This window comes from Asparagus officinalis, chromosome 3 (assembly GCF_001876935.1).
Source record: "Asparagus officinalis chromosome 3, Aspof.V1, whole genome shotgun sequence".
NCBI lineage: Eukaryota > Viridiplantae > Streptophyta > Magnoliopsida > Asparagales > Asparagaceae > Asparagus > Asparagus officinalis.
The window spans coordinates 76631603-76647724 of record NC_033796.1 but is presented as its reverse complement, the minus strand read 5'-3'; the positions used below and the strand labels follow the sequence as shown (position 1 = coordinate 76647724).

General features: G+C 34.2%; 1 protein-coding gene across 1 annotated transcript; it reads right to left on the bottom strand.

Moving 5' to 3' along the window:
- Window positions 12250–14299, bottom strand: LOC109835304 (probable truncated L-gulonolactone oxidase 7, mitochondrial). Its single transcript, XM_020403286.1, has 2 exons — window positions 13969–14299; window positions 12250–13070 (listed from the first exon to the last, which is right to left on the bottom strand). Exons 1-2 carry the CDS (start codon window positions 14297–14299, stop codon window positions 12250–12252), a joined length of 1152 nt encoding a protein of 383 aa, XP_020258875.1.

The window sequence follows — 16122 nt, the reverse complement described above, 5'->3', positions numbered from 1 at the left end:
TGTAGTCGACTATAGGTCAAATTAGTCGACTATTAAGGATATGTATGCATATGTATTTGTTTTAAAACTTTAATTTAAATCTTTAATTGAACATATACCTAATTCCCTTCTTAATTTAACATGAATTTCTTCTTTTAAGGGTTTTGTTAATATATCTGCTATTTGTTTATCAGCAGGTATAAATTCTAATGAAATATCACCTTTAAGCACATGATCACATAAGAAATGATGTCTAATATCAATATGTTTTGTACGTGAATGTTGAATAGGATTTTTAGATAAATTGATTGTACTTGAATTGTCACACATTATGGATGATATGTGACAATTTATGCCATAATCAGATAATGTTTGTTTCATCCATAAAACTTGAGCACATACAAGACTTGCAGTAATATATTTTGCTTCAGTTGTTGATAATAATACTGGATTTTGTTTTTTACTAAACCAAGATACAAGAGAATGTCCTAAGAAATGATATGTTTCACTTGTACTTTTTCTATCGGATTTGCATCTAGCAAAATCAGCATCACTATAAGATAATAAATCAAATATGCTATTCTTTGGATAAAACAACCCATAATTTGTAGTATCTTTAAGATATCTAAAAAAAAAATTCACGGCTTTAAGGTGTGATTCTTTAGGATTAGATTGAAATCTAGCACATAAACATACACTAAACATAATTTAGGATTAGATTGAAATCTAGCACATAAACATACACTAAACATAATATCAGGTCTACTAGCAGTAATGTAAAGAAGTGATATAAACATACACTAAACATAATATCAGGTCTACTAGCAGTAATGTAAAGAAGTGATCCAATCATACCTCGGTAGATTTTTTGATCAACATTCTTACCATTTTTATTTTTGTTAAGTGATGTAGTAGTACTCATTGGTGTTGGTTTGCTTGTTGTATTTTCCATTCCAAAGCGTTTGAGTAAATCTTTAGCATACTTGCTTTGATTGATGAATATTTTTTCTTTTAATTGTTTGATTTGAAGTCCAAGAAAGAAATTGAGTTCACCCATGTGACTCATTTCAAATTTATCCTGCATAGTCTTAGCAAACTCTTGACAAAGATTGTTGTTAGTTAAACCAAAAATAATATCATCTACATATATTTGAATTAATAATATATCTTTATTTATTTTCTTAATAAATAATGTTAAATCAACCTTTCTAATTTCAAAACATGAAGTTAAAAGAAAATTCTTTAATCTATCATACCAAGCACGAGGTACTTGTTTAAGACCATATAAGGCTTTCTTAAGTTTAAAAACATGATTTGGAAAACTTTCATGTTCAAAACCGGGAGGTTGTTCTACAAAAACTTCTTCTTTTATAAAACCATTTAGAAATGCACTTTTAACATCCATTTGAAATAATTTAAAATTCATAAAACATGTAAATGCAAGTAAAATTCTAATTGATTCTAAACGAGCAACTGGTGCATATGTTTCAATACATTCTTTATGATTATAACCTTGTGCAACTAATCTAGCTTTGTTTCTAACAACTTAACCAAATTCATCTAATTTGTTTCTAAATATCCATTTTGTTCAAGTAATGGATTTATTTTGAGGTCTAGGTATAAGATCCCAAACGTTATTTCTAGTAAATTGGTTAAGTTCATCTTGCATAGCAATTATCCAAAATTCATCAAGTAAGACTTCTTTTATATTTTAGGTTCAATAATTAAAATAAAAGCAGTATGAGCAATCAAATTAAAATAAGATCTACTAGTTACTTTATCAGAAAATATTACTAATAATTAAATCATGTGGATGATTTTTAACTTCTACAAAATTCTTTGGTAGATCATTTTGTAAATTATCTTTTAACTTCTACAAAATTCTTTGGTAGATCATTTTGTAAATTATCATCTTTTGAAGCATCTATCATTGGAGTATCATTTATATTATCAACTATTATCATCTTTTGAAGCATCTATCATTGGAGTATCATTTATATTATCAACTATATCATCATCATTATTTAAAATAATGGGTGTTTTGTAAAATTTTTATCAAAAGAAATATGCATAGATTCTTCAATGGCTAAGGTTCTTTTGTTATATATTCTATATGCTTTACTATGATTTGAATATCCAACAAATATTCCTTCGCCAGATTTTGAATCAAATTTGTCCAAATTATCTTTTGTATTCAAAATAAAACATTTACAACCAAAAACTTTAAAATAAGAAACTTTAGGAATTTTACCATAAAATAATTAATAAGATGTTTTCTTTAAAATAGGGCTTAATAAAATTCTGTTTAAAACATAACATGTTGTAGATACAGCTTCTGTCCAAAAATATTTTGATAAATTACTATCACATAACATGGTTCTAGCACATTCTTGTAAAGTTCTATTTTTTCTTTCTACAACTCTATTTTATGGAATTGCTCGAGGAAAAGAAAAAGTATGAAAAATATCATGTTTATCACAAAAATTTATAAATAATTCATTTTCAAATTCACCTCCATGGTCACTACGTATAGAAATAATAGAAAGAGATTTTTGATTTTGAATTCTGTTGCAAAAAATAGAAAACTCATTAAAAGCATCATTTTTATGTTTTAGAAATATTACCCATGTAAATCTTGAAAAATCATCAACAAGAACAAATGCATATATACTTCCATTTAAAGATGCTACTCTAGAAGGACCAAAAAGATCGATATGAATTAATTCTAATGGTCTACTTGTAGAAATTATATTTTTAGATTTGAAAGAAGATTTATGCATTTTTCCTTATTGACATGCATCACAAAAATTGTATTTAAAAGAAATTTTAGGTAAACTATTTACAGAACCATTCTTAAAAATCTTAGAAATATGTTTAAAGTTAACATGTCCAAAACGTTTATGCCATAAAATAAAATCATTAGAAGATACAAGTAGGCAATGTTCATTAGAAATGTTATTCATAGATAACACATATATATATTATTTTTTCTATGTCCTTTAAATATAATAGTAATTAAATTAATATCATAAATTAAGCAAGATTCCTTTTCAAAAATAATTTTAAAACCTTTATCACAAAGTTGACTAATACTTAGCAAATTATGTTTAAGACCATCAACTAATAAAATATTATCAATAATAGGTTTGTTTGGATTACCGACAGTTCCAATACCGATGACCTTTTCTTTGTTGTTATCTCCAAAAGTAACAATACCATCATCCTTATTTTGAAAAGATGACAACATATATGTTTCCAGTCATATGTTTGGAATAACTGCTATCCAAAATCCACCTATCTTTCTTAGGCACCTAAAATGATAAACATTTACAAATTTGGTACCCATGCTATGTTAGGTCCATGAAATTACCCTTTAGGAAACCAAACCCATGCAGAGTTTGATTTGCCTAAATAGTTAGTTGATAAAAAAATATTTTTAATATAATCAGAAATATAAAAAAATTTATGTAATGAAGTTAATTCTTTAGGCACCTAAATAGAAAAGAACTTAGATTTCTTTTTACATATATCATCATTTATATTACAAGAAGGTTTTATAAAAATAATTTTCTTAGATATATTTCAATTAACTTGAAAACCTAAACCTTTTGTCTTTTGAGATTCTTTTTGAAAAGAAAGTATTTTATTAAGGTAAAGAGAAATTTCTTCAAGTAATCTTTTATTTTCTCCTTTAAAAAAATTATGTGAAGCCTTTAATCTCAAAAAAGTTTCATATAATTCATTAAAAGCATCTAAAAGTTCTTCATTGTCACTTACTTCATCTTGTGCCATAAAGCACATATGAGCACTTTCCTTTTCTTTAATTTCTTCATCCATTGTCACTTACTTCATCTTGTGCCATAAAGCACATATGAGCACTTTCCTTTTCTTTAATTTCTTCATCCGAAGATGAATCATCACTATCATCCTAAGTAACCGTCATGACTTTCCTTATCTTGTTGTTTTGAATATTGTTGAAGTTATTGAAATAATTTGATTTTTTCTTACTCTTCAACAATGGGCAATCTTTCTTCATATGCCCTAGTTTATTACACTTGAAACAAAGTAAGTTATTTGAATTTAAAATTTTTGATTTGGACTTACCTTGTTTTATGAATTTTTGAAATTTGCGTGCAAACATGCTCATTTCTTCATCATCATCCGAATCTTCTTTATCAGAAGTAATATTGAATGCAAGTACTTTCTTGTTCTTTGTTTCATCATCATTCTTTCTTGTTTTGATGATGATTTATAAATAATTTACATCTAATATTGTTTGTTTAGTGTTTGTGTTTTATATTTATTCTAGACAAACAATATGTTGGAGGTTGGATGGATTGCGCCATAACGATCATATCAAATGGAGGTTGGTGGAATAGTGGTTGACGCCTTACAATTCAAGTTAAAGATTCAAGTTCTAGCTTCATCCACGAGTGTACCAAGATAGAGCTTCGTTGAAGATCACAAGCTTGGGTATATTTAGTTTAGGTTTATATTATGTGTGTTAATACTTTAAGCTCAATCATGTACACACATACACGTTTTGGTTTTGTATATATATAGTTATATATATACATATATGTTTTGGTTTGATAGGTTTCATGTTTTACTATGAAACAATTGAATACAATTGGAAAACATATTTTTGTTTCATACTTATATGCATTTATATGATTTCATTAATATCAATTTTATTTAGTTCCATGAAATCATGTTTTACTGTATTATGTGTGTATTTTGATAAAATACTATATTTATTATTTATAGACTTTATAACAATAGTTTACATCTTCTATTAAGTCTACAAAATTATTTTGTATTGTTTTAAAACATGGTTTAGCCAAAATGTCAAAATTCATATGTTTGCATTTTTATGTTTTGGACTATTTTGTAAAATGATGATATTTTTTATTTGGGAGATCCTTTTTGAAAACCAATCTTTGTAGCATATTTATTATCATGTCTACAATCATTCCCCAAAGTTTTACATTTTTTAAAATTTATTTGATATTTTTAAATAGGGTTTTAAAATCAAAAAAATTAACTTTCAAACCTGTTTTCTCATATGTCAGTTTACGGTCGACCGTCACGGTCGACCGCGTCTTTGATTTACTTTCACGGTCGCCCGCCACGGTCGACCGTCTAACTTTCTAGAAATTTCTTAGGCTCGAAAGTGGCTCGCGGTCGACCGCGAAAATTTCACGGTCGACCGCCACATGCCCAATGGCTCTTTTTGTACAGAATCTGGAAAATATTTTTTTGGGTTTTTGGGGATTTAGTTGGGGGTTTTGCTGTTGGTTTCTCTTCCTATATAAACCCCTCAAACCCCAACTACCAAAATAATCCAAGAAGTTTTTAAACAAGAGTTTAACAAGGGTTTAAGTTTGTTTAGTGTTTGTTTAAAAGAGTTTTGTTTGTGAAGAAGTTTTACACAAGTAGAGGAGATCATCTACATTCCTTGGGCTTCATTTTAATCCATCTCTCCATCTTGTTTTTCAGAGAAGAATTTCTAAACTCAATACTAAATTTGTATTAATTCTTTGTTATTTATCATTTTCATTAAGCTAGTATTTTCAATTGAGTTTAGTTGATTTGATTTCACTCATTGTTTACACACACCCACTTGAGCTTATTGTATTTTCATACATTATATATTTGGGTTGGTGAGAGTTGTAACAATTGAATGTGAGCTTTCATTGTGTTCTCATCCACATTAGAGAACAATCATTTATTATAATTATGCTTATTACGAGAATCACTTTGTAATACACTTGTACACCGAGAGAAGTGTGTGGCGAGAGTCGGGGATCGTCACAAGAGGAGTGGCGTCGGTTGACGAACCTAGGGAGAGGTTGTATCCGAGCACTTGAGGGAGACACGTCTAGTTCCAACACTTAAGAGGGTGTAGAGTGGGATTACAAGAGTGTGTGAGTTGTAGAGTTTTCAGTAAACTAGAAAATCGTATTATGAGGTGTAAACGTTGTTCGAGTAAACATAAAAAACCCGGTTGTGATAGTGGAGATCTCTTCGAGGTGAGGAGCGGAGACGTAGGTCGTGATGATCGAACTCCGTAATCATATCGTTTGTTTGTAATTGCATTGGCGCACTTACTTTTATATTCATATCTTATATCGCCTTTGTATATTGCTTGTTGATTATATTGTCCACTATCTAGTTTAGATTGTTTACCCTTATGATTATATATCCTTCCATATATACCATAGTATATCTCATTGCTAGGATATTTACCATTGTTCATATTGCTTATTCTTGCTTGTAACATATTGTATATCTCTCTTGCAAGAATAATTTGTTAATTAGTTTTAATTAGCATAAAATCGGATTAGATTAGCATAAGACCCTAATCACCCCCTTCTAGGGTCTAACATGAACTTCATAAGCTATGAGGTTTTCGATAAGATTCTCAACCGTAAGAATTGACAAAGCATTTGCTTTTTCGATTGCAATAACCTTCTTTTCCCATTATGGAGTGAGTGATCGGAGTATTTTTCTTACCATCTCCACTTGAGTGTATGTTTTTCCAAGACCAATGAGAGAATTTGTAATGTCGGTGAATCTTGTGAAACTTGAGTGTATGTTTTTCCAAGACCAATGAGAGAATTTGTAATGTCGGTGAATCTTGTGAACATTTCTCTAATTGTCTTGTTTTCCTTCATCTTAAATAATTCGAATCTGTGTACAAGAACAAAAATTTTAGATTCTTTAATCTTATTTGTACCTTCATGAGTTACCTCGAGTGTGCCAAATATCGTATGCCGATGTGGCCGTTGACACCCTATTAAACTCATTCTTATCAGTGCACAGAACAAAGCGTTCATTGCTTTAGAATCCAAATTTGCATTATTTCTTTGTGAAGTGGTCCATTCTGAAAATGGAGTTGATGGCTTCTCGTATCTTGTTTCCACAATATTCCAAAATTCGTAGCCAATTGATTGAAGGTAAATCTTCATTCGGCACTTCCAATAGTTGTAGTTTAATCCATTGAATATTGGTGGACGATTTGTAGAATGACCTTCTTTGAATTGTGATGTATTTGTTGATGCCATCTTTCACCTTGCTCTGATACTAAATGTAGGATCTGAAATAGATACACTAGAACACTAGGGGGGGGTAAATAGTGTTCTATTAAAATTTATGCAAAATAGATAATAAATTGCAATAAAGAATGGCAACAATCTCAGAAAATCACAATCACAAATAAGAGATTTTATACTGGTTCCACCAATCCAGTGTACATCCAGTCCCAAAGTAAACCCCGCTTGAGATTTCCACTATAATTTTGAACCAAGTACAAAATTAAAACCAAACCTGACTAATTTGTAAGTCCCTACAAATTATAACATCAATTGACAAAACTTTGCCAATTACACACCAATCTCTGGACCAAAAAATAACCTTTCTCAAACCGAGAGAACTTTCCTTGAATCAAACAACTCAATTCCTATAAGCCTTGATTTGTAGTGTTGTGTAGCAGTGACTTAGGAATAATTTTATCCTCTGAAAATTGCCTAAATAATTTGTATTTTGAATGATGATCAAGGGCAATTTCAGAAAAGATCTTTTTCTCAATACTTAGCAAAATTTGAATTTTTAACTCTTGAAAATTACACAAAGATTAAAGGTTATGGGTAGATAATAGTGTTACATTTTTCTGAACAAATAACCTTTTTATAGCTCTTAAAAGACAAATTTTTAAACTTTAAAAACGTTTAAAAACGGCTATAAACTATCATTAATTCAAACTTTGAATTTTGGAAAAACTGTATCTGTAGTCGACTACAGGACAAAGTAGTCGACTACACTGAGTCTCAACAGACTCTGTGAAGTTAGAAAATTTCTTAGTAGTCGACTATAATGGTCATTAGTCGACTATACTGTAATCAGACATAAACTTGACAGAAACTTGAAAAACAGATTTTGTCTTCAGTAGTCGACTATAAAGTCGATTAGTCGACTACATTGTAAAATTACAGAAACTTAACAGAAACTTGGGAAGTTGTTTTTGTTTCTTGTAGTTGACTATAAAGTAGATTAGTCGACTACACTATAAATTAACAGAAACTTATATTTCAGTCAAAGGCTTGAGTAGTCGACTACTATTCTAATTAGTCGACTACTAAGGGTTAAAAATGATATGAATTAAATGTTTTGATACTCAATTATTAACTATAAACTCTAATGGTTAACATAGGGGATTTCTATAGTTAACCAACACACTAAGCCTTGTAGGGGTAAATTTTAATCTCCCGAAACAGGGATTTCGTTTGTATTGATAAGAATAGCTTATTACAAACTAATGAATCAAAATTATAACAGAAGCGGAGGGAAGGCCCTCCTTGTTTAACGTGGGGACTTTGGTAGCTATAGGACACCTCGCTCGATTCTCGCACCGAGTCTGCTTCCCTTGGATGATTCGACCGAGGTTGCTGGTGAGCTTCAGTACGCAGTAGAAGCTCGTGCTAGCCGAGTTCGAGTTTTCGAGTTCGATGGCGATCAGGGCCCGAAGATAGGAGAAGGTGCTACAGTGCAAAGATCGTGCAAAGAGCTTATCGTCAACTCCTTCGAGAGTTGAGAGTTGTGGTTCAGCAAACTGATCAATTAATTGTGAGTTAATCGAACTTCTGCCCTTACTGAACCTGTTCAACTGCCCTCCTCTGCTGAACAGCTAAACCCCTTCTCCGTGACCGGAAGAAGTTCTTAAAGAGAGGAGAGACCGCGTGGCCACTCCTTGAATCATGGGATATGACCATGTACTATTGGGAGATATCTTGCCGCTCACCTGTACCGTGAGCGGCCACTTGAGGGGCTCGGAGTACTGTGCTCCTTCCCTTCACGTCATGGGGAGTGGGAAGGCCCATCCCTGTACGTGGTATAGCGGCTGCCAAGTACTCTGGTAAGTTTGGCGAGCTTGCCGTTTGCAGGCGAGTTTGGCTCTTGACTCGTGCGGGCGAGGCGAGCTTCATGCAGACGGTCTTGACGACTGCATGGATTTGACCAATCACTCGTACTATGAGCGGCTACTTGATGGGCTCGGAGTACTGTGCTCCTTCCCTTCACGTCGTGGGGAGTGGGAAGACCCATCCCTGTACGTGGTATAGCGGCTGCCAAGTACTCTGGTGAGTTTGGCGAGCTTGCCGTTTGTATGTGAAATCGCTCTTGACTAGTGCAGGCGAGGCGAGCTTCATGCAGGCGGGTCTATGGTCACTCCTTGGGTGAGCTTAATTTCTAAGCTGTGCGGACAGCTTGAATATGCAGGCTAATTTCGTGCTTCGTCTTTCAAGGTAATTTTTACCGTCTACAAGCCTGTGTTAGTGTGTTCTAATCTTTATGTGTATGTGTGAGTGATCAAGGCTTGTATAATATTTCTAAGTAAAGAAAAATGTAAAATAAAGTTACATTGATGTATATGTTCTTCATCTTCTTTACTTCATAATGCCTTAAACCCATCTTGTACTTGATCATATTTGATGTTGAAAGCTGCATATAAATGTTAGTGCATTTGTATAACACACATAATATAAATTGTTATCATCAAAATAATATCGTGGAGACATGATATTCAACATTTACTTAGTGCACCAATGGTTGTTAAATCCCTTGAAGTGGATAAAGACCCATACAAACCTAAAGAAGATAACGAGGATATTTTAGGACCCGAAGTCCCGTATTTGAGCGCGCTATTGAAACACTTATTCATCTTACAAATTGTACCATGCCTGATATTGTATTTGTGTTACAGTTGCTAGCAAGAATTAGTGCATCTCCTGAAAGGAGATATTGAAATAATGTTAAATATATCATCTAGTATCTTCAAGAGATCTTTGTTTATTCTATAAAAAAAATAAAAAAATGACATTGGTGGGCTATTCTGATGTTGGTTATATGACTGATCCCCATATTGTCAAATCTCTGACTGGTTATGTTTTTCTCTGCAGTGGTACTGTTATTTCTTAGAGGTCTATTAAGCAGACAATGTTTACTAGTTGAAACCACTCAGAGATTGTTCCTCTATATGTGCCCCATACGAAGTAAGGTTAAAATCATTGATAAAACACATTTGATGATCGTATGGCATATTAAACGAGGATATTACCCCCGCTGTCTTTTCTAAGGACAATGTAACTTGTGTTGCATAAATGAGATGTGGAAAATTTTTATCCACTTGTGCTTGAAAATAACAAAGAAATTAACATAGATATGTTCGCTCTAAGTAGTGACAATCTAGACGATTTGATCACCAAATCCCTTAATACATCAACTTTTAATTTTATGGTATCGTGCTTGGCCACCACGGTATGCATAGACTTGAATGTTTGTTGTCTTGAGGGGGAGCGAATTATTTTTCAGAAAAATCCTGAAGATCAAACCCCGAAAGCGGTGGCTGTACTCTTTTTTCCTTAGCTAAGTTTTTGTCCCACTTTGTTTTCTTAGCCAAAGGTTTTTAACGAGGCAGCTAATGCAACACAAGTCTGGATCCCGAAGATCTATAGTTGTACTCTTTTTTCCTTTGCTAAGTGTTTGTCCTACATGATTTTTCTTAGCGAAAGGTTTTTAACGAGACAACTGACGTAACAGAAATAATGTATGTATGTCATGTACTCTTTTCCTTGACTAGTTTTTCCCACTGAGTTTTTTTTTTCTAGCGAGGTTTTTAACGAGGCATTGACATCATGTAGTAATGTCCAATGGGGAGTGTTGTAACTATAAATGAAATGAATGTGGACAATACTAGAAGAAGTCTCTTCACCTACTTGTGACTTTTAGTATTCTCTTCCATATCTATATAATGTAAGCCATAAAAGACAAAATGTATGGAGCAATGAGGAAGATGAATAAAATGAGAATCACTTTTCTCCCTATTTCTTCTCTTGTCTATTTACATTTACATTTCATGTTTGATTCTTACTTTTGATATATATGATGTATGTAGATATAACAACAAGATTACAACAATTAGATAGTTGATGATAATGATTTAAAAAGTCGTCTCTCCATTACGTAGTCCCATGATCCTAATCCATGAGTAAGCTCTCTTTTCCTTCCTAATAATCCGGAACTATCTCCAACACCCAAAATCTTCTAGACACAATGGTTAAAAAAGGCTAAATTTCAGGGGGGAAAAAGCCTTTAACTTTGGATGATTATCAGATAACCCCCAATAACTTTCAAAATATTAGAAACATAACTTTAAGTTTAGGGGTTATGAGAAAACCCCCTTACCCTTTAAGAATTTTTTTCGCAAAACCCCCTAACATCGTTAAGTGCAATTTTCATATGGGTAAGTAATATTACGCATGGGGGATATTTTTACCAGTAAAAATTGTGGTTTACTCTTTTAGGGGTTTTTTTTAATAAAACTCTAAAAGTTGAAGTGGGTTTTTCTATGAACACCTAAACTTAAGGGGGTTCGCTGATAGTTTGAAAGTTATGGGGGCTTATCTGATAATTGTCCAAAATTGCTAGAGAGAAGTTAAAGCTACGGGAACATAAACTCCAAAGTTACAGAGAAATAACTCCAAGCACTCTCAAACGTGCCTCAAACTGCATCCAAGACCGGGCGCCCTCATCCAACACCCTGACCGTAGCATATATAACCCTGGTCGGCTGATACCGGAGTTACGATCCTCATTCCGATGACATACTCAAGCACCGCATCCCCCGTGTCACCGCATTCCCAGCATTCCACCCAGTGTCACCGCCCACAAATACGGCACATAGGGCAATGCCATCCCCACGTTCGCCGCTTCAATTCATTGATCCGCTCTCAAAAGTCATCGTCATCAACATCTTGTCGACGCTAACCACCTTGTCCATCAACTTTGTGCTGATTATTAGGCCGGAGTTGCCTTCGCGACACACATTTTATGCACATTTTGGAGGCTTAATATTAGATTGTTGGAGTTTGTGGCAATGTGAGTTTGATTGAGTTTAACTTTATGAAATTGCACTGGAATTGAATTGGGTTTTCCGTTTTAAATAGCTTGAGGATGGAGAAGGGGATTCAAGGGGGGTTATTTTCAAAAGAAGCGTACGAAAGTTGAAATTTTCTCACTCGTTTTATGCACATGAGGCATGTTAAACAGAAATTTAAATGGTCAAGTAAAGGAAGATACTGAAGTTAAAAGTATTAATTTAACATTTTATTCTTCATGCTTTTCCTTTACAATTTTATAAATGAACATGAATAAGTTGTAAATTATAACAAGAACGATGTTTATCGGCTTCCAGAGCGCAGCATCTCAGCATAAGTCAGTTCTTCATTGCAAGGGCAGTACAAACTCGTGCTTCAGTGTACACTTTCCCTTGACGGCAGAAATACCCTTTCTCCGGCGCACAATGTGTATCTTCTGAGCAAATGCACAGCCCTTCAAGAGCACAACCTTTTTTAAATATGCTAGTCCTTCCTCTTATGCCAAGAATTTGATCAGTCCACTCATTGGAGAACAATCCGCTAGGATCATAAGCATCCTTCACCTTGAGAAATTCACTTCTCTTCGAAAACTTACTGATTACCCCATCAAACGCCACATTCCGACTCTTCCCCCAATGTGGAATGCCTCCATATTTGATCAGCGCCATCTGCTCTATCTCTTCTAACACATCTTCATACAACCTCGGACTCATAGGATCACGACTTCTATAATAAGTGATGTCAAAATCTATTGCATCTTCTTGTTTCCCCAAATAAGCAGTCGACGCTTTAATGTACCGCATAAGGATTCCGTCGTATAGTTCCACATTGCACAAAGATTTCGGTTGCAAATCTCTTAGCTTTTGGATATCGAGAATGAAGTCTTTCACCTTCGATAAACCGATGCTGACTGTTGACTGTTGAAAGAAGCTGCCTTTGAATCTTGGATCCCAAGCACAGGCAGTTATTAGACCATCCTCTGGGCTACTGAGACAGGAACCTGACGATTGCATCTGGTTCTGGAAGCCGATGACTGGATAGCCTGTGAATAGGAGGCCGTCATTTGTGAGGCCAAAGTTGGCTGTAGCTGCAGCGGAAGTCGATGATAGAGCATCGGCACACTTTCCATCTGCATTGCTTGTGGCCTCCGTGGTCTCCTCTGTTGCCAAACATTACGTGCTAATCGATCAAAAAGTAAAATAAAGTAAAGGCAGAAATTCACTTGAGGTCCCTCATGTATTGCTTAAATATCTAAATTTAGCAGTAAAGATTTCGGCTCCTTAATGTTACCTTTGTTATGAACTTAGGTTTTTTAAACAAACTTTAGTTAAATCTAGCTGACGTGGTAGTGGATCCTCTCCACTACCAAAAAAATAGTGGAGAGCCCACTACCTATTTGATAGCTATTGGTTTATTTAGTGGATGTTTGTGATTTTTCTTAGAGTGCAAATTAGGAAGAAGATATGGTGAGTGTTAGATTTAAAATAAGTCATAACTACCCAATAAGTAAATCAATAGTTGTTAGTAAGGGAGTGGTCGATCTCTCTACTATTTTTTTATAGAACACCCTCCACGTTACGTAAGATCTAACAAAAGTTTGTAAAAAACATCTGGGCTAATGATGGAGATAATGTTAGAGACTCTCACTAATAACTTTCACATATGGAGAACCTAGATATTTTTGAACAATACATAAATGACCTACACTTAAGTTTTGCCTAAAATAAACAAGAAGATTGAGCTAAAACAACCAAAATGGGTAAATGACTTAAATTTATTTAAAAAGAACCTTCAATTGGAGGGAGGGTGTACTAAACGACAAATGACTAAATTGGAATTTTTTTTCTTAAGTACATTTTAGTTATTTGCCAATTATGGTTAAAGGCCCTATGAAAAAAAGTTAACTTTAAACGGCTGTTGTGAGACACCCTAGATTGAGGAGTTATGTGATATAAAAAAAAGAGTTCAACGGGGTTACAAGCAAAACTCTTTTAAGTTTTTTCTGAAATTAACCCTATGCATAGTTATTAGTTACTGCAAACTTGGAATCTTTGTACCTGTTGATCTTACGAGAGCAACGACCGATGTTGGTACTGAACGGAGCCCGATCATGTCATAGACTCCGTTGCCGGTGGTGTTCACGGGCACACGATCGTCAATCCGATAGATGGCCATGCGTTGAGCTGGGTACCATCTGATATCTGCGAACTCATGTTGATTGCCAAAATTTAATGCTTTGTCTGCTAAGTCTGTGTCGTTCTGCGGGATATACGTGAGAGATCGTTTGAAGAGGGGTTGCAACCTTAATGTGACCTGTAACAATTGGAGAGTGTGGAGTTTAAGATGAGGATCCTCTATTTCAACTAGGTAGGTTGTAGCACCGCACATGAGCAACTACTTTTAAAGTTGCTTTTCTATCTCCTTTTTTTCTTATTTTTGAAGCAACACTTAATTATACTGCATTCATTTCTTAGGCGTCTATATTAATTTTTTTTAATGGCAATGACCATTGGAAACGAGTTAAATGAGGAGTTTGTGTGTAATTGTTAATTCAATTTATTTTATTTTATTATTCTTCTTTTGGGTGGATGGGGAGGGGGTTTATCTGCAATTTGTTTTTCTGAAAATGCAAATCCCCGGGTGGTAAGTGCTACTAAATAATTGATGGGTGGAAGTGCTACTGGATGTATAGATAAAGGATTGTATGCAATTTTTGTATGTTTTAAATTATGTTGTTTCTTTAGGTTCTTTTGATATTAAGCGTTGTACCTGTTGACCTAGATTTCTACTGCTCCAGTTTTTTATTTTTATTTTTCTTTATTTTTTGATGGAATACTGCTCCAGTTTATAGCATGTAAGAAATTTAATAATCATTCTCATGTGTTTTAAGTTTCTTTTGTCAAACGTTGCTTTATTTTCCAAATCTCATTGTACTTCATGTGCTATAGCCTATAGCCACTAGCATATAAGTGGCTTACCCTTAATGGGATTTGGATACTTTCATCTTTTTTAGAAAGTGAAGTTTTTTAAAATAGACCACTTTTGCTAAATATTTAGCAAAATAGACCATTTTGCTAAATATTTAGCAAAATATAAGAGGTCGATTTTGAAAAACAAGGCTCAGAAAACTGTGAATGTGACATGGTGGGGGGCCAGCGGACACGTGAATGAAGGCGTGGGAGGAAAGCTGGACAATCACGTGTCACGAGATTTGAGAAAATCTCGTGAACAGTAGCAAAAACAAAACAGAGGCCACCCGATTACAACAACATATATATCAACGTTTTTTCTCCTAGGTTTTAGTGCAGGAGGTTTGTGGACTTGGGCGTACAATTGAGGCGGCAGTGTTCAAAGAAAAAAGTCGGCTGTTTTGTTCTTCTTTTGACAGCGCGCAGGCAGAGGGGAAAACGAAGCTTGGCGGCTGTGCTTGGTGATAAATTGCAGCGGCTTTTGTTAGGGTTTTGAGCATATATTGGTGGAGATATTTGTAAGAGATTTAAAAGTTTGTGTGAGGGTTTTATTTGTGAGATTCTTGTGTAAACCCTATTTGTATTCTCCCTCTCTAGTAGTAGATCTCCCCCTCCTTGCCCCGTGGACGTAGGTAATTTGCCGAACCACGTAAAATTGGTTGTCTCGCTATTTGTGTTCATTGTAATAGCTTTTAGGTTCCCTCGACAGGTCAGTCCTAGAACTGATGAGAGGAAGAGCAGATATCTCACTTGGTTGAGATATTTTGCTTAAGGTTCTTGTTTCCTTGGTGAAACAGGATTTCCTATTGCGACCTGACTCTTGTTGTGTTGCCGAAGTGCTGCCGAAATTTCCACTACACGCAACAAGTGGTATCAGAACCCTGATTTTAGATCTAGGATTTTGGAGTTTGGTGGAGGAAGATTCTTGTGTGAAGCTTGGTTCTTGGAGTTCTAGGCTTCGGTGGAGATAGCATTAGGAGTTACCGTTGGAGATTTTGCTTTCCTTGTGTGGATAGGAGATCTATTTGGAATCCGATCTAAGGTTTAGTTGGGTGGTTCCTAATTTCTATCAAATTTATTCTTTCTCTATAATTTGGAGTTAATTTGCAATGGGAGAAGAAGGTGAAAGCAGCAAGTCGATGGCGAGTACAATACAAGTTGGTTTTCAGAACACTAAGATTAGTGTGGTGAAGTATGATGGTAAAATCAACTTTGGTTTGTGGATGAGCGACAGATTAGTGT